Genomic DNA, 20616 nt, shown 5'->3' with positions numbered 1-20616 from the left:
CAGGATAAATAGCATTCAGAGGTTATTCCAGTTAATATTTTTATTACTTTTACCCATTCATACTAGGTAAGAGGTCACTATCGTCCTCAGTCTAATCTCAGCAGATTTACTCTGAATTTCCAGACTCTCCAGCCTCTTTTGTCAGCACCTTTTTATATTAACTCTAAACTTGCAATGGTAGTTCCTATGAAAACAGATATATAAAATGTTTGAGATAAGAATAGAAGCACCATGGTCAGTATATGGTGGAAACTACTTCAGAGCAAGAAATTACTGAAAGGTGTTTCCTGTGTTTGTCAGAATTAGTCTTTTTTTTTTTTTTTTTTTTTTTTCATAACAATCAGAGGTAGGGTTTTGAAAAAGAGGTCCTTGATGGTAGAATTCTTCCCTAGATACCACTTTTAGGACTCATATGCAAAGGGTAATTTTTTATCTTTAAATATAGATTTATTTTAAAGTAAGTTTCAAGAATACAGTGCTGTTATCTGACCTATCTAGTATGGTTGTAGAATCTGGGGAGGTGTTGCCAAATGTTATGAGACAGTGAATATTTTTGTAACTGCAGTTTTCAGTATTAGATCTCAAAGATTCTATCTAATTATCTTTAAGTAGGATTAAGTGCCAAGAAATAAATTCTGATAAGAGTATATATGATGACCGTAAACTAAAATGCAAACATACACAGAATGGGATTGCATTTTTAAGTTTCAAAAGAGATAAAAAGATAATGAAGATGGATCTTTCCCTTGCCTTCCTCACTATTTCCTCCTCCTCTTCTGCTTCGTCTAACACATGAAAGCCATTTAAAGTGATTTCAGTGTATGGGCTCATCCTCATGTTCTTCCTGAGACGCAATGTAGTGCAACAAGATAAGATAAAGAGGGAACAAAGAGGCATACAATAAACAAATATGTCTCAAAACATGTTCCTTCACAAAAATGAACTTCTCAGTCACGCTTAATACATTAAATGCATTCAACTTCTTACTTCCAATATGTTAAGTTAGTTGTCGGGGAGGACCATACAGAAATGATTGACTATTGTGGATTTGTAGATGGCATGCAACCTCTTAAATTTAATTTCTGGAACTTTATAAATAGTTCAGCTCTTGATAGGAAAAAGGAGATATGCTGTGACAGTCATAAAGTAGTTAATATTCAGAAGCCCAGTGCCTAGAGATATTGGGCTTATTCCCAAACTCTCAAAGGAAATACCTTCATTGACTACAGTAGGCTTTGATTCATGCCTCTGAGAAGAGATAAGGTGGAAAAATAATGTCATGGCTCTGCAGCTTTCTGGAACTGAAAGAAACTCCATTCTGTTGAAAATCTGAATGCTTTAATTTTATCTAGCATTGCAGTGATCCAACACATCAAAAGAATTTGGAAAGTAATTTAGTCAATGGCAGTTTCTATAGTTGTGTCTCAGATTTCTCAGCTACAGGAGGTTACAGTGACTTGCCAACGGTCAGTCGTTGGCAAAGTGGAGAAGAGAACCAAGGATTCCCAAATCTTAGTCAAGCGATTCATCTGCTAAATACAACTTGCTTTGTTTTTTTACAAATGCCAGAGGAATCTTATCACTGTTGATGTGTTTAGGTATTTTACCCTTCTCCCACCTTGTTTGAAACAACTAATCGGAGCAGAATTATGGTTTATTGTATTTGCACACATCATTTGCAGCCCCTTAATTTTGCCTGGGTAAAGACTAGTTGTGTAATGCATTTACTCTTTTCAGCCAAACGTAGGACTCTGGTTTTTTGCTTGCAAGGGGTAGGTGCTTGCAGGCTACCTCTATTTATCAGGTATTAATTTATTAGTGTAGATCTCTCTTGCAGGGTAGTCCCTCTGTATAGGGGCATACGCTTTCTCCAGTAAGTATCCCATTTCTCCTAGCAATTATTCATCTCTAATGTATTTGGAGTGTGAGATGGGTCCTGCAAAATGCTCCCTAGTACAGGTACAGAACTATCTGAAGTAGTGCTTTAGTTCACAGAATCACAGATAGTTGTTAAATCCTGTTACTTTCCATCCTCTAAACTGGTAAAACAAATAAACTGGTGATGGAAATAATGCTCCTCAAAAAAAGTTGGGATTTTTTGAGTGAGAAATTACTTTATTACAATCAAACTTCTCTGTTCTAAGAGTAACTTTCTATGAAAGTTTTCTAACCGCATTCAAGCTACAAGTTTGATCTAGGGCAGAGATTCTGACTCTTTGAACTCTTCAAAGTAACCAAGTACGTATCAGTTGAGAGGTTTGAGATTGAGATGTCTTGTCCAACCCTGTGGCTGATAGAAATGTGTATGCATTGAGCCATATATTCTGCTCACCATAACTAATACCTAGAATGAGTCTGTCCTTCTGGCAAAATAAAATTTGGCTGAAAAATACCATTTCTCAATTAATTCTTTCATCCAGTGTTTTACCTGAATATTTATCTGAGTAAAAAATAATTGCACAAATGAATTGGTGGGCTTTAATCCTGATTTTTTTTTTAAATTTTTAATTCACTCAAATCCATTGTCAGTTTTTGGTTCTAAATTACAGTGTGTCTGATTTTAATATTATTCTCATCTCATTGTATACATATAATAGTATGTGAATACCAAAACTGGTTTATAAAAAAATAATATCTCCTTTCCTAATCGTGTATCAGATAGACTAAACAAATGGTTTTACAGCCATCGTTCACAATTTTCAGAGCTCACATATTTCAAATTTGTTAATTACTGCTGCTCTGTTTTCTTTTGTGGCACAAATGTGATTTGACAATAAAGACACAGAATATTTCTAATCAAAAGGAATATGACTGCAAAGGAAAATAAAATGTAGATACAGTAAATGTCGAACTATGACTAAATTGGACAAGTACAGAGCAATCAGACCTGATTTGCTTTAAAGTGCCTAAATCATCAGAATTCAAAAGCTAGTGTTTTGATGGCAAAATAGCCTTTTTCGATTAAGTTACTTTCTTCATCCCCAAGGATATTAAAGTATAGTTGGATTTGCTGAAAAATATAACAAGAATTCATAAGACAAATTCATGTTATTAAAAACAGAGAAAAAAATATGATGGAGATAGTCAGTTTTAAATTTCCTTAATTTCTTCAGAACAAGGCCAGTGGAGTGCTAGAGCTGATGTAATTGCTGCATACAATTGAAAGGGAGTATCACAAAATGTGTCCTGCTTTTACTAATTATACTGCAACCAGCCAAAATATAAAGTAGGAAACGTCTCTTTGGAATGGTCTCCTATTTCACAAAGCACTGGAACATACACACTCTTCACTGTGTCACGTGCGGTCTTTTGATGTATCAGTCCACTGGCTTTTAACGTGAGTTAGGTATTTAGTTACTTTTATTTTCTTAGAAAAGTTCATCCTTAACGTTTACCAACTGTTTAAGTGCTTTGATGACTAAGGCTTTATTGAAATTGCTCCTGTACCAGCACATGGTAGAGGAGCCGTGTGAAAATACAACCATGTAGAGCAGGAGTAAGAAAAAAATAGATCCTTTTTCAATGGACGGAGAAAGGCAGGGCTTCTGGAAGCCAGGTAACTTTAGTTTTAAGAGATGAAGCCAAGAAGTCAGTCTGTGTGTGTGTGTACGAGGTAACTACGTATGATGGAATTAGATGCTGTAATGGAGTTTGGCCGACTGGCGCTACTGCACTTTATCAGAGTCCTTTTAAGAAAGCTCCTGGGAAAGCTTGCTCTGATAAAAGAATATGGCTAACTTAGCTTTCATTTTTAAGCATGGAGTTTTAATTTCTGTTTTGTCTATTCATTGTGTAGAATCAAAAACCCTTATCAAAATTCCAACTCTCTTCTAAATAACTGCTGAAGGAAGCAATGGGCTATGTTCTGTTAATCAGGTTACTTTTGCTATGATTTTAGTAATTTTTTAGGAGAATTCCAGGATTTTGTGAATACTGTAAAAACATTTACTCTGTCTTAGGAAATAGGATTTTAAATTAATCTTAGAACCAGGCTGATATAGCTAGAAACATGTACTGGAATAATTCTGGAAATACTGAGAAATTATAAATCTAATGGTGGCAATTTTAACATTCTTTGCAAAATACCTTTCATTTTTTTTAACTTAATCTTTTATTTATACTCTTCAGTAATAGATGAGAGAAATAGTATTTTTTTTTAAAAATGAAGAAAGTTGTTTGACCTGAAATATTTGTTTTCATACTTTTATTTCATAGCAAATACTCATATTTTGGGTTTTTTCCCCCATTCAAATTAAAATACATTTCAAAACTGTAAAACCCATTTCAAAAAGAATAGAGCTTTTACTTTCCACATAGGTTCCCCTCAGTATCTAAAAAAAAAAATTGCCTGTAAAACTTCTTTTTTTGTTACTCCTTGCTAAGGACACCTCTGACCTGTTTTTCTTAAATTTTGTCATGTTCTGATGAGAAGCTTGACTAATTTGCACAGTTAATGAGAGATGAAAAAAATGTTGCTTGACATGGAGAAATACCACATTTTGTCACTGAAGGGCAGGCTAATATTTGTGTGCTTTGCTTGTCCTTCATAAACCTATAGTTTGCCCTACAGTTCCCGAGTTGCTACCAGCAAGAGCTGTATTAGGTAGGTTTGATTTTGAGCATGAAAATTACCTCTCTGTGTGTGATGTTCTCAAAAGTAGTAAAAATATGAACAGGCCTGGAACTTCTACTGGCTCAAAGGAGATGAAGATAAGATTTTTAATGAGGAGGGAAAATATACTGGTGTTATTGGAATGCTGGTAGCTAAATTTTTATGGAAAATCGTTAAATGCTCTGCTTCATTTATTTCAATACTACTCTTGGTATGCTTTTTGCATCTAGAATGTACCATGACTGTATTTTCTGTGGACTTTTTTCCATTCTCTTTCCGTATTGTTCACTTGGCAGATCAGTACTTCAGTAATTCGTTTTATTCTTTTACATTGTTCTTGAAGTGAGAATGGGTGAATTAGACATGCTTTAAGAACTGGCACAACCAGAATATCCATGACTGTCTAGTTTCTGTCTATTCAGATTAGGTAAAATAAAATATTTGTTTTCAAATAAGTTGTGTAGCAGAGGGTGAACAGGCTACTGTGGAACCAATCCATCTGTCATATCATGCTACTTTATGTATTACATCAGCAGCCCATTTTTTTAAAATGCCAAATATAATTGATATTGAAATCTTACCACACTGTAATATGATTAAGAACAACTATTTTACAAAAGCATAATTTTAAAGTTATTGGTAAAAATCTGTTTCAGTGGTAGCCATTGCATTTCTGTATTTAATGGAATTTAATGCCTCAAAACAATTTAAAGGACCAAGAGAGCTAGAAATTTAGTTTTTATACAGCAACTCAGTTCCCTAGATGCTGAAATATTAGCAGAAGACTAGCTTGCTTCCTTCAGTTTGTCCCCACCACAGGGCAGAAAGCAATGCAGGAATCATCAAACTACTTAAACTTTACATTCTCCATGTGTTGGTGAAACACTGTCCCAGGTTGCCCAGAGAGGTGGTTGATGCCCCATCCCTGGAAACATTCAAGGTCAGGCTGGACGGGGCCCTGAGCGACCTGATCTTGTTGAAGCTGTCCCTGCTCACTGCAGGGGGGTTGGACTAGATGGCCTCTAAAGGTCCCTTCCAACCCAAACCATTCTATGATTCTATGAATAAATGTTCCTTCTTGCAGTTTTGTTGTGAATGGAGAAGTAATCCTGTGCTTTGATCAGCTTCTTCATCAGCTATCGTCCAGGGCAGGTTAGAGAACCTCAGGATACATGCAACCTCATTCTCTAAATTCGTATTCCATTTTCATATCATTGTTTACCCTGAAATGTTATTTCTGTCAATGTCATTTTAAACATTTCTTGTAAATACATCTTCCTTCTTCAGCATTTGAAGGCTAATGATACTGGGTTCTTTTTTAAAAGGTCTCCTCCTTGCTCGGCAATAGCTGCTTCCAAAATGATCTGCTGCTGTGATGTGGCTTTGTAATGCTTGGGATCATCTGACAAGCGAGGAAAAGAGATTCCAAGCAGACAAATTTAGATTTAAAACCATTAGGAACAAATGACATAAGAAAACTGTACCAACTTAGAAAACAACTCTTTTATGGACTTCAGAATTAAATGACAATATCTTGGAGTAAATATAAGTATTCTCCTGAGGAATGTAACTTTTTTTTTAGGTAGGTGAATATATCATGACTCTGCTCTATCCTATAGCTAATATTTTTATGAGCGTTTTTTGTGAAGACAAAATGCACCATTACTTTTGTATCTGAGTTAGCTACATATAAGCTAACTTAGTCCTTGTTCTGCATCTCCTACAAAAAGGCATGCTTGTGTTTTCTTCTTTAAAATCTTAGGCTGTATACTGACCAGGGTGCCAGAATCTGTTTTGGGTTTTTTTTCTGTTGAATCTTGACATTTTGCTTTTGTTCCTCGTTGAAAAATAATCCAAACCTTTTGAACATTTTTGTAATATTGTTACGAAAAGTCTGTTTGGCATCTCAGAGGTCAGATTTCCAATTGAGCTTGTCTGTTTCTGAAATGCACAAGGAAGCCTATTTTTGATGTCAGGACCACCATATCACAAACAATCAGTACAACTCAGGAAATATCTTGGGTTTGAAAGACCTGTTTTAAAAATGTGTATTTTGCCTAAGAGAAAGTATTTCGATCTCTGATAGCACACTTTAGAAGTTCAAATATTATTTATGGTTTTAGCTGTTTTTAAAAGTGAATATTTTATTTTGCATTAAGTATTTTTACAGAAATCCCTCTATTAATATAAATACTCTTTCACCAAGACCTCCATCATCAAGCTGTGTTTCCTTCCCAAGTACCCATAGTGATGCTTTCTTTTTCTCTGTTATTGTAATGAATGTTTCACACCTGTGATGGAAATAAAGGATTTTACTGAATGCAGAGATAAAAATTCCAAAATTATCATTGACTTCAGTTGTTTTGAAATTTCACCATCTGGATGTGTTTTTTAACTCCTTTGGATAATCTTTCTCTGGTTTGGCTGTGCAACACTAGCGTTCAAGGTTTGAGAAAGTTGTATTTCTAACTAATTCTAATTAATAATTTCTAAGTTCCAAGAAAAACCGATAAATAAACTGAAAACCTTTTCTTTATATATCTGGAATTTAAACACAAAATCCATTCACTTAAAGTGGTAAGTTTTGAATGAGTGCATAGATTATTATATTTTCTATGTCTGATTGTGACATTTCCTCAATATAAAAAATGCTTCTTGGCTTGGAAAGGCCAGAGTAAAAATAAATTTTGAAATATTATTAGTAGGAAACAATTTTAAAGAATATTTGAATTCTTTTTCAAGTGGTTAGTTTAAAAAATACAACCTTTGTCCTTACTTAATAAGGTTTTTTGTTGTTTGAAGTTGCATTTTCATGATGGCCAGGGAGCTGGAATTGCCACCTACCTGATTTTTCTTATAGTTAGCATAGCATTTTCTATAACCTTTTCCTGATTCCAAAGCTGAATCAGTACAATATATTCCTCCAAAGTTATCTGGTTTTTCTGTAGTACCAGTTGAGTGGCTTTTAGAAACTACTTCAGTCTGCTGTCCATTGTCCAGCCATATAACATTAGTATATATGCAGTGAACTGGATGTATGTCCTATATATTTAGATGTAGAACTCTTAGGTGAGAAAAAAATTAATAGAAAGAAATGGATGTAATAGCCCATGCTGTATGATGGGTTTGATGACATAGTTCTGACATGCTGAATTCTTCAAAACATATACTGAAAGAAGCAAACTTACACTATTTTTGTGAATTAGAATAAAGAAGCACTTTTTTTGGTGAAATGCAGTATTAATTAGATGCTTTCAGTTCAACTTACCCAAAGAATGCACAGTAAGAAATAATCAGGTGAAACTGTAGAGTGGTGGTGGAAATCGAAGGTTACCCAGTGTATGAGGCAGAGAAAAAAGTCATACTGTGTGACATGCCAATGCAGCAAACCACTAGCTCAACATTAGCAGTCCCTGGGAGAAAAACCAATAACTTATTGGCATAAAACACTGCCTACAGATTGCACTATATGATATCTTAAAGATTTCCCATTCAACTTTGTACAATTTTATGTAATGGGGGTTAACCTTTATCTTTTCTTTATCAAGGGATCACTGACAGTTGTAGCTTCCAAACAGGCCACATGATTACAGGCTAATCACAGGAGTTCAAGGTATGCTTTTAAGTTATTCTTCTCCCCAAAAGTATTAAAAAGAGGTCAACTAAATGCTGTTTCAGCAGACCATTTCTTTCCCAGCATTTTTAATTCTGAAACTGTATTTCTTCCTCAGATACTCTCTCTTCCAAATATAACATAAAGTAACTTGGTAGAAAACACTTTGCTATGCAGTAGTTACCAATATCTGAGCTGCCAATAACTTAACTGATTTCACATATTCTATGTGATTTCAGTAAACTTTACATGAAGATTGTGCTTTTTTCCCCTTTGAAAGAACATATCTATGAATGGGTTTATTTCCATCAACTTTATTATTAGATAGTTCAGCACTATTGAAAAGTGGATACTGCTGCTTTTATAGTAGCCTAGCTGTGTCTCTTTAAGTGCACATTCATTCCTTGTCCCTAGGACTCTCTGCTTCTCTGGGTATTGATATCCAGAATTTGGTATAACTGCTCAAAATGGGCAAGGCACGGGAATGAAAAGCAAAAGAACTACTTGCATGATTTGTAATAAACTACAAGCACTTTTTAAATGAAATGCTGGTTTTGTAGATTAAGCATTTTAGATGCATAAGTAACAAAAGAACATGCTTAAAATTATCATTCCAAAAGCACAGTTCTCAATCAGCAAAGTGTGCAGAGTTTCTCGTGTTGATGCAAGTTCAGTGGCGAACATGCAGTGTTGATGGCAGGAGCAAGTGCTGTGGGACTGTTCATCTAATTAGAAAAAACTCAGGTCTTGATAATAATTGCACAGAACTGTCATTGATTTTCAAGTAAATTCAAAATAACCTAAGTTATTCTTAAGAAATGACAGATGCTTGCCCTGCAGTCATTTAATGTAAGCACAGGTTGCTAGTATATATAGCACCATTCTTGTTTTACAACCAGTTTACAACTCTATTTCCTGTATCTGACACAGTACAGCTAACTAAGGCAAATAAATTTGACTCTGAGTTAGAAATTCACAAACTGATAATTACAAATGCAGACATAAGAGCGATGACGGATAACGCTTCAATAGAGAGTTTTGTGCTACGTGTGAAGCCAGAGTATCTCTGGCTCTCTACAAATATTCTGTTTGAGAACAGAGTATGAGCTATTTGCTCACACCAGTAACTTCATACTGCAGAAGGAAAGGAACAGAAGGCAGAAGCATCAACATCATAGGTACATGTAGTAAATCAGGCTCTTCAAGCTGTCTCCATTGCATCCATTTAATATGATTGGAAACTTTTGTGTTGATTTGTCGTTTGATTTTATGGTGTTTAATAATTGCTTCAGCAAATCGAGGTTCTGAAAAGGATGAGACCACTCATTCTTGTAGTCTTTTCATTGAGTAAGTTATTCTATAATTTAATGTTCACCAGAGAGTACTTGGGGCAGTTCCCTGGACTGGTAGAGTGGAGAAGCAATATTGCTGAGTCTGAGGAGCTCCTGACTGACTGCTTTTTTCAGCAGCCTCAGATAGTTCATGCATGAGTGTCATTAACGGTTTGCTTAATCTTGCATGTTTTAAGTAATCCTTCAGCATTGTACTTTAGTCAAAAATCTAAAGGTACTCTTCTGGACTTGTTTTAAACTTTGTTTTCATCCCAAGTAGGAATGAAGAGTTCAAATAACCCAATTCTGCATTAAATGGAAAATGCTAAAATCTTTGATAGAGATGTCAAACCATCTTATTTCTACACACTTGATTTAGAAAAAGAGTTGTCATCACTCCTGACCTGAGATGATTTGCTTTAGTCTGGTGTGCAACACTGAAATATTTTATCTGGCAATCAGTTTGCCTGTATCTGTGCTCGTCAGTGCAACCTCCCGGGATTTGTAGTTTCTGTATTTTGTGCTCTTTTCCTCTCTGTGATGCAGCTTGACTAGCTGAACAAAGCCCCCTGGTTCACTGAGTTGGGCAGCTCTCAGGTGGCACTGTGGTGATTCAATTAAAGAAGGATATTGCAGTGGTTGTTGGCATGTGTAGTCCAGGCAAAGAGCAGCTCACATGGGAAGACAGGGAGTCTGAGGTTCCTAAAGTGTAACTCTGATGGGGTAGTTTAATCATTCATGGAAATACACAGATTTTTTTGCCTCAGTGAACCACAAGAAAATACTTTCTTACAAATTCTTTGCATCCTGAAATTTCAGGCTTTTTAGCTGATGGAGGTCTCAACAGAAAATTTGTGGTATAATTGGCAGTGTGTGAGACAGAGCATATGTAGTACAATGGAGTTTCAAGAGAGGAGTATGGTTGAGAGCAAGAGCAGTTACAGGTAATTCATTATCAGTATAATAGTGACAAGATGAGAATATATCTATCTATTCTGCATAGTTAGCATGTGTTGGAAAACAGAAAAAAAATGGTCATTACCTTGTAAGGAGCCTTGCAAGCTTTCTCCTACCCTGCTGGTTTTGTTCAGCCCATGTTGCTTCCTGTCCGTCTCTGCTAGGCGGGGTTGGCTAAGGAAAGCCTCCTGCAACTTGCTGGCCAGCCGCACTAGTGGCTTTGGACTATGTAACGTGTTTAAGCTGGGAGGGGAAAAAATGTCTAGGGAAGCTTGTTGCATAGTGGAAGAAGTTATTACATATTGTAATGTGTTGTACTTTGTTAGCAAGTTTGGATGAGGTTTGCAGTTAGTTCCGCTGGGTTATTCTACCCTGCATTTAGGTAAAATGAAGAAGTTTTTAGCAAAATTCACAAAGCTGTAATGTGGTGGACCCCAGTACACTCAAGAGCAATCCCCTGTTCTGAGGTAAAATAACTGAGTAGAAAACTATGCTTAGTTTCATTCTAGTATTCCTGGGTACACTTTTGATTCCCTACCACTAAAATTTGTTTCAGTAACAGAAATTGAGTTGAGATATCTGTAAATGTGTAAGTAAGTCAAAGCTTCAAGTTTTACTATGTATCTCTTGAACTTTAGTTAGTTCCAGACAGTTGCTTTCTTTTTCTAGTCTTGCAATCCTTGTATCTAGTGACCACCTTTATGTGGAGTTGAACTAGGCTTGCTTTTTAAGGGAAGAAAAACCTCTTTCCCTCCACTGACAAACTTTTTGAGCTTGAATTTTGTTGTCTTTGAATTAATTAAAAAAAAAACCCCAATTCTTAAGAAGCAGCAACGGTGAATTATGGTGCAAGGGGATAATTTTTGCAAGATGTGTGGATGATTCACAATCTAATTCATATTTAGATTTAGAAATTTGAAGATCAGGGTCTTCCCAAACCACATGGCACTAAAATCTAAGGAACCATAAAAACTGTCCTCCTAGGGGTTGTATTCATTTCACGTAGATGTAACTAGCTAAAGGATACTAGTCCTGGTTTCTTCTCAAGGCTTCCACTGTCAATAATGGAGAAAGACAGAAACTTTTGGGTAGTGACTGATGTTTAAAGATAGAAGAGGTGAATTGTACCCTGTTTGGCAGAAAACTCTTATGATCGTATCAGAGAAGCCTAATCAGCATAGTCCTTCAATGGACTTTTAACAATGTACATGACTGAGAACCACCACCTTCACTTCTCATTTGATAGCTTTTAATCTCTCTTCTTCCCCATGGCCAGATGCTACTGACTCTGTGGGTTTGTCAGTTCTCTGTGGGTTCTGCCCCTGGGGTAAGTCACGCATGTCTTCATGCCTAGCTCCCCATGCATTTGGAGCAGAGTCAGTGGTCATTACTAGGCAATGGCTCCGGTACCCTGTAGCCTTTCTATTATGGGATAATGCTATCTTCTTTCTTTCTGCTTCGTATAAGACACGCTGTCACTGTTGTCACAGAGCTAGTCTTTGAAAAAGATTTCACAGAGTCCTTACATGTCAAGATGAAGACTGCAATTTATCTTTGCAGGGAGACAAATGAAGCTTTAAATATTATTATTATAAGTTTGGTCTGAGTTGCCTATGCATTAGAAGGTTATTGAGTTTTTGTCAGGGTTAGAATTGCCTCACTGGTAAAGAAATGGCACATTTTTTGAAATATACACTTATTTAGAAATGCTCCTGTAGAATCCTTGCTGCATTGTGAACTTCCTTCTAGGTACCCTTTCCCTGTTAACTGTGTATAATGATGACTGAAAAGCTAAAAGATGTGCTTGTACAACTTCCTTTTCTCAAGCACATTGAGCTTCATTTACAGAGTGATCAGGAAGCAGTTGTTTCTGGATTTGTCTTCTCTGTGTTCTTTGGAAAGGCTTAAGGTTAAAAAAGATCCCATTGCATGATCAGAGCCACTCAGGCTTAGCCAGGTAAGCACAAAAGACAAGAACTGTGAAAGCCTAATTCTGAGGCAAAGTGAAGGAGCTCATATTTCACTTTTGCGCATGGGGTCAGGTGACTCCGAAGAAAGCAATGACACATCAGGAAGGAAAATTATTATATCAGGTGACAGCTTGTGCTTCCCGGATTAGACTTCTTGAGCAAAATCAGATGAAGATTTTCTTTCATCATTCTAATTAAACTATTCTGTCCTTTTCATTGTCTTAGGTCATTGTTGATGAATGACATCAGTGTGCAGTGTGCCTTGAGTGCTGCTTCCCAGATATAATTAAATGAGTGTTTTCCAGTGGAAGAGATTATACATTTGCTGAATTTAAAGCAGCTAAAACAGAAATAGGGACTACATATTTTGAAAGGTAAACGGTGCACCTGCATATGTTGCATTAGAAGGTTTTGAATCTTTAACTGAAATATTTTTTTTAAAATTCGCCCTTCATTTTCTTGAGTTCTTATGTTTAAGATTCGAGATGACCACAAAACACAAATGACCTTTTATATTGCCGCACAAAAAGGGACAAGACAAATAAGAATTTTGTAGTCTAACAGATAACAGATACAGAATTCCAGGTCAAGTGTAACTGAGTCTGCTGTTGTCTTTTATCTTGTTTCAGAACATTCCCACTCACACAGTAATCTTTGTACACTGACTTAACCAAGCAGTTCACAATGATCCTGTCTGGAGTGTGAGCTGCCTTTTGCACAGAGGGTGTTTGCTCCTGACATGGAACAATAATCTGCAGGGGAAGGTGTAATTTTGCAGTGTAGACATCCTACAGCTCACTTCGCTAATCAAAACCAGAGAACTCCCCCAGAGCTACAGTCCCTATCAGAGTTAGGTTGTATACAGTTTAGATTAAATCTTGTACATGAAGCAAGTTTAGGAAAGCATATGTGAATGTCAGTTAACAATTCCATATACCTTCTGAAGACTGGTTACTGTCAGCACTAGGAATGCTAGGCATTGAACGTTTGCACTGTTGTGCCTTCCTGAGAAAGAGGTAACTGCATATCACTACCTGTAATATTATGTTCCAGGATTGTGTCCTACATTTGTAGTAATCCTTATTATAATGGAAATATACCTTTATCATGTTGCCTTATGTATGAATTGTCTTCTAATTTGTCCCCGTGTAACAGACATTATTATTCACTCTGCAGTTCTAGCAATATTCTTATAAGCTTACACTGCATGTATGGAATTTATCATCAAATTTACTTCTGTTCATTTCCACAGAAGACTCTGCACCGCTGGCTATAATCTACTTTATTGTTTAAAGCAAAAATATTCACTTGAATTTGAGCGACTTCTTATTCATTTAAGGGCTCAATAGGACAGTTTGCCAGCTGAATTTAGAAGAGGTTGAAACAAGTCTTCACTTATTATATGGATAATAAATGTTGGGATAGATTACATTTCATAGACAACAGTTTGCTTGATGATTTCTTCAGAACATAGTTAATAGCCTTTTCTGTTTAAATAATTAACTTCCATGTCAGATGAAAGTAATTTACAATGAATATTGGTTCTTTTCTTCTGTTACATTTGTACATTCCTTAATTCTGAGCAATACACTGAGTTTTCCACATCCTGCTAACAATAGCTACTTGTATTTTGCACTATGCCACTGAATTTGTGTTCACTGGGTTGTTAATGTATGATCCATAAGTACGTGGAGCATGTAAACCTCCAGACGCTCTCTGTATAAACAGATTTTTCATGAGCAGTTGAACTAATTGATTTTGTATTCATTTTTGGTATGGATTTTTGTACTTTTTCCCTGTGTACACCACTGGTGACCCCAGCTCCCTTTCCCTTTCCTGGCTCTATACAACTCCCTCATTGGGCCAAATAATGCACAGCTGCAGCTAATGCTGGTTTGCTCTTTGCTGATTTGCATCATCTGAGTTCTGTATAAAAAAGGTGTAAAACAGAATTTTGTCAGTCAGTCTCTTTTTTCAACACAAACCAGCCACAAACTTTTAATGAATTTTTTGGGAACCTACTGGGGGAGCAGAGGTGAGATAGAATTATTTTTTTTTTAATGATTTGACTCATAAAATAATGTAAAATGATTTGTCACACAGAGGTTTTCATATGGACTTCGTTAGTGATTTAAGGAAAAAGGAAGGATAGCTGTAATTCATTTTATCACAATATAATTTAATATTTTGAGGAGTTAGATATTCAAAAAGAGGACAGTTATCTAATGTGTAAACTTTGGTTATGAAATATGCAAGAATAAAAACTGAGGTTGTCAGCCAATGATTCTATTTAAATATTCTTTGTGTGTTCCAGTAAAAGAGCTTGCCATTCATAGACACATGAAAGTGAACCTTTGGGTTGGGCGTAATTTATAAAATGTACGGGCCACATTAGCCTTAAAAAAATGAGTTGGAAAAAATGAGCTAATGTGAAAAAAAAAAAAACAGCAAAGTGATTTTAAACATTTTTATACCCATTCCATTACCTACAAAAAAAGCTCGTGTTTCTGCCTCTGCGGTCTCCAGGGATGTAAAATTGCATCATGTTGAATTTTTTTCCTCTTCTCAGAAGAAGAGGAAGAATTTTTGCTTTGAGCTTAAAAGCTCTATTTTTGTTTTGAACAGCATTTTGAGAACTGTATCAACCCCCTAGAAGGCTGTATGAGTCTATTTTGTTTCTGTGTGTCGTACAATACCAGTAACACAATCAAAATATGAAATTCTATGTCCAGCAATGGTTTTTAACTACTTCTTTTAACTACTTTTAACTAAATCTCTTTGTTCTGTCTTGGTATCTCTTTCTCAAGAGACTTTCCTTACTGTTGGCTGCAAATAAATTACTTGTAGTTTTTTAGCCTGTTTGATAAAAATGTAGAATATAAATTATAAGTAAAAAAAAAACAAAAAAAAACAAAAAAACAAGAGTGTACCTGTCATTCTGAGAGATTGATCTAGGATTTCTTGGAGAATTTATTTTAGGAAATAATTCTGGATTTCTCTACTCTTTCTTTCTTTCTTTTATTTTTTTTCTCTGTGTTCAGATGGAAGACGTCATAGCCCGCATGCAAGATGAGAAAAATGGGATTCCTATTCGTACAGTCAAAAGTTTTCTTTCCAAGATCCCCAGTGTCTTTTCTGGTAAGAGTCAAAGTGAATTTCATACTATTTAAGGGGATGCTCACAGGGAAAAGACTTTTAACTGAGTGTTATGGGGAATTCACAGTCATCTGGTCTGGAGGAGACATTGACTATCCTTTGAATACCTTGGTTATAGAAATTTTTGATGTTTGTATCACATTGGAGTGGACTTACACAGAGATGTGTTTGTGCTGTAAATTAAGTGAAGGGAATCCTTAATTTACTACAAAAAGTCAATTATCTGAAAATGGCAATATTCTTATTGCAGAGTTTCTGCATTTCAGGTCTGGTTTTTAGCCTGTTTTCATAGCAAGTACGGGTCTAGTGTATAGGCCAGTACATGAAGATGAGAACTGCCATAGCAGCAGCATGAAAGGAAAATCATCATTGCATTCTGCAGCTGATACTGAATTGTGGCTGTAGACATTTATTACAACATTCCTGATCTGCTTTTGTAGCTGGCTGCCTGTGCCCAAGAAGCTGAGACTGGGATGTCTGTGGTGATTTGCAAGACTTTATAGCTAATCCAAGTCAGTATTGTCATATGCACAAAAACCTGTCCATTTATTAATTAACTGGTATAACATATTTATTGATTGGTTTACATACTTTTATATCCATTTACACATTTACCTTTTTGAGCTACCAATGAGTATGGAGTTCCTTTGAAACAGATGCCATTGCTGAACCTGCTTTTTCCCTACTCTGGTAATAGTTGCAATTTTTGTAATGCAAAAGGTAATCCTTGCATAGAAAATACGCGTAGAAGCTTCTACTGCCCATAACAGCAAGAAGAATTCTTTATTTTAATTTTCAAACTTTGGAATGTTTTTGCTAGTGAATAATTCTGGCACAAAGATGGAAAGAGTCTTAAGGCTAAACAAAACATCCTCATGATTTTAGAAACTGCTTGTACAAAAACTGGCCTGTGAAGAATGGACCCTTATTAAGTTAGTAGAGCATGGCATCCTATTAAATGTTCCATATTAATTGTCTCTGCCTTACCTGTATGCTCTGGATTTCAAATTAGACTGTGGTTATTTATATAGCAGGAGACATTATTTACCAAAATGTTTTTTTTTTACTGGGATAGACATTATACTTTTTAAGGTTGTATTGGAATATATATACATAGCAGTCACTGATACAACTTTTGTATTGAGGCATTAACTTTATCAGCTGCAAGGGAAAAGAAAAAGCATAGGAGACTTCATTTTTTTCCCTTTGCTGATTTTCTCCCTCAAATACCAGGGCAGTAATTTTTGCTACACATGACTAAAAAAACCACCAGAACAGCACAACAGTCATTTTAGTGCAATAAATCTACGTTCCTGTCAGGTCTCTATCCTGGGTGGAATCTGAACTCTTCAAACCTTTGTGTGGTTTCAAACCTTTGTAGTGGGTTTCCTTTAATGTGCTAGGAGTTTGTGCATATGTAGCAAATGAATCTCAACTATTGATTGCTAGGAAACATGGGAGTATTGTTGTCTAATGATCGTGATAACTGTGAAAATGCATACAATAACAGCTTATAGTACTGTTATTACCCACAAAAGCATCCATATGAAAGTGATCAAATCAAGAGCAGATGCTGTCGAGTTAAAAGGTACATATATATGTCTATATGCTCTCATATATATATATATCTGTGCGTCTATGCATAAAAGCATGTATTATACCCAGCCATCTGTCCAGGATTATGTCCCATAAAAAACTGGAGCTTTGCAATTGTTTGTTTGGAGGGGAAGCAAAATGGGTTGGTCTGCTACAGTTAAGTCATGTTCCTCCAAGCATTTAGAAAAACCTGTAAGTCTCCTTTAGACAACTTGTAAAAATTAAGGCTGTCCATAAATTGCCTATAGAAATAGGGTCTTATGGGCTAACATTTCAATTATGTTTTTATAAAAGCAAGACAGTTATTTTATTTTTGTTTACTTTTATTTCATAGCATTTCTTCTAAAAACAGCAAGTGAAAAAACTAGTTGAAAGAACAGTCACTTTTTAATACAAAATTACTGACCATATCTATTTAATGATGACTTCATTAGCAAAATCAGCCTGGGGAATGGTATCTGAATTTAACCTTTTAATAGAATGTTGTGCTAATAAATAGAATGCTCTGATTATATTATCTTGTTTACTGAGTCATTCCTTAAATGTTTTTACAAGTAAAATATCCACACAGAGAAACATTTCAAATACAGATAATTCTCTAGAGGCTGTGCACACTGTTGTGCCACAGAAAACACAAAGAAAAATAATGCTAAGTTAAAGAGTATTTCACCTTTGAATTTTGAAAAAAATGATTAATTATATTGCTTTATATTTCATATATTCATAGAGAGCAAATAAGTTGCTTGATGTTGATATCTATACTTGTTTTGTGAGCATGTTGCTTGAATTCAAACACACCATTTTTATTCAATTTCTTTCTTGAAATCTTTCAAAAGTAAATCATTTAGTTGTCTTTACCTGATTAAAATGTGCTTAAGATGAGTTTGCAAGCTATTTGTTGATAAAGAATACAAACCCATAGATGTGTGCTAATTACTATTCATATTTGTATTCACATTTAAAAGTGTATCAGATTGACTTTATGCAGCAACTTTATCTATGACATAAATTCACTAGAGATGGTGAATTGCAGACTAATTTGGATAATAGTGTTCCAGTCACCTCTAACCAGGAAGTGAAATAAATTTTTTATTTATTTTTTTTTTCACAATTCATCTTTGACTGAGCTCCAATATATCATATATGCCAAGATAAAAATCTCTGAAAATGAGGGGGTAAAAACAAAGCCATTAGACCTCTCCTGGTTCTATACCTCATTCCTTAGTGCTGAGTGGTTTTTCCTAGCTGTTTAGCATTAATGATACTCATTTGAGTTCTTTAGATAAAGAGCTCTATATAAAATTATACCTCTTTTTATGCAAATAACTATAGTGAACAACTTAGTATATTACGAAGTTTTTAACAGAAATTATGGGGCTTATTATACATAGAAATAAACAATTATTGGAGAGGGAAAAATGCACCCTTGTCTAGTTCCAAATGGGATTCAGCATAAAAGAATCAGCGGAAGTACAGCGTTGGGAGCTGACTACTCTGACTTTTACTTGTGCTACCTGCAGACCTGCAACCTGTTGTGCTCATCAGTGAACATCTGTGGTGTATTTTAGTATGCTATGACAAGCAAGAATAAATATCAAACACCCCGGAACTATTCTGTACTGTAGCTTGTTGGGTCTGATGAGCTAATGGTTTCATTGCACTCAGAGCTTATTTTACACCAAGATCTGCATAATTCGCTGTTGCACAACAGATATTTACAATCTCCATGCCCAGCTTGTTGGTTTTTTTTAAATTATTATTATTTTTTATTTTAGTCAAATAACTACACGTGGCTTTTTCAGCGTAATTCTGTGCTGACTGATCCTGACACTAGCTCACTGCCCTCTGGGGCCACTGAGCAGTATACTGTATGCCTAGTATGATTTCAGCCAAAAATATTTTTTTGCAAAAGACCCTAGCCTTTACAGAGCCTCACTGAATTACCTCACCTAGCTAGTGCTTGTGAGGGTAAGTACAATTAGGTCTTTGAACAGAGAGGATGTACAATGTGCTGTAGCAGATGGTCTTTGTAATACTGGTTCACCTCAAGCTGAGTCACCCACAATCTTACTTGCAAGTAGGCTCAGACTGGATGCAACAAATAGATGAATTTGCATGGGTAGCTTTGCAGAAAGCAGACTGGTATATATGCCTGTGTGCTCTAGTAGAGTAATGGCTGAAACCAGATTTGCTAGATTACATTTTAGGTCCTACACTGTTCACTGTTAATGGAAATTCTGCTGGAATTGTAGTATTGCTTTAGTCTTGACTGCTTAAGCATATAAGCATTGCTAAGGTGTAAACCATCATTGTTCAAGTAATAGCTTCCTATCTTTGAGAATGGAATAATCTTTGTTTTATTATGAACCATATAGTCTGCTTATGCCCTTTCACATATAATTCCCATTATAATCTTGAGGTGAAAATCACACCAGAGGTTGTGTTTTAAAATTTGCATTGTTCTAAAAGTGTATCTAGCAGAGCCTGAACTATCATCTCTGAACTGAACTGGTTATACATCAGGTGAACAGGAAGTTTCTTGAAGGAGGGATTGAGTCAGTTTTCTCTGTAGCTTTAAGAATAGTTATACATCTGGGCATCTAAAGATGGGCTTGAACATGACACTGAAGTAGTTTCCTGTCTGGTTCTTGGGAAATTTGACTGGTTAATGCTAAAATTTTAGTTATCCCTGTGTATCTATCTAAGTCACTTTCCATGGTCAATGCTGATGACCACAGTCATGGGCACTCAGTTTTCAGAAGGCATATGCTTAAAACAGTGGTTGATGGATGACTAGGCTGCAGTAATGCAGGACCCCCTGTATGCCTGCAGCGTAGTCATAATAATGTTTTCATCAGATATATATTGTGGCTTTGATTTGAAACTTTAAAGGCTCCAAGGGAAAAAAAATAGGTAGGAGAGTTTATTCTTTCTATGTTATTATGCCTTTTGATGAAAAAAAGAAGGGCTTGCTGTTGTTGTCTCCATGGTTTTAAAATGTTTTGGAGGAGTGAAGAAGATAGTTTATGTAGACATCTTGCCAGTCAAAAATAATAATTGCATGAAGGTTGTCATGTGCATTCTTTACTAACATTGATTAAAGCATTAGGAATAAAAAGAACGCAATTTGCCTGGAACATGGTTCACCATTAGGCCTGGAAATGGATAAAAAAAAGTTGCTTGAAATGATGAATGTAGGGAGTCTGACATATGACTCACAGGGATTAGAAGGAGCTCTGAAATATCATTTTTATTTTTACTAAGGAGAGACAACGAGTAAATGCCAAAGTTTTGCTGTTCACTTTCAAGCATAAAGAAGCATTCAGAGTTTACAGAAAAAGCATTATAATAGTTGAGGGTTTGATTTGGGGGTCTTTGCAG

General features: G+C 35.6%; 1 protein-coding gene across 5 annotated transcripts in view; it reads left to right on the top strand.

Moving 5' to 3' along the window:
* RGS7 (regulator of G protein signaling 7) overlaps positions 1-20616 on the top strand; it is a 246041-nt gene that overhangs the window by 99391 nt on the left and 126034 nt on the right. For all 5 annotated transcript variants that reach the window (XM_064445778.1, XM_064445776.1, XM_064445775.1 and 2 more), the window contains exon 3: positions 15525-15621. In XM_064445778.1, the coding sequence (XP_064301848.1) occupies positions 15525-15621 (97 nt within the window). The remainder of the gene's footprint in view (positions 1-15524; positions 15622-20616) is intronic.

Source organism: Phalacrocorax carbo, chromosome 3, assembly GCF_963921805.1.
Source record: "Phalacrocorax carbo chromosome 3, bPhaCar2.1, whole genome shotgun sequence".
Lineage (NCBI taxonomy): Eukaryota > Metazoa > Chordata > Aves > Suliformes > Phalacrocoracidae > Phalacrocorax > Phalacrocorax carbo.
Note: the sequence above shows the minus strand (reverse complement) of the source record. Positions and strands in the feature narration are given on the sequence as shown.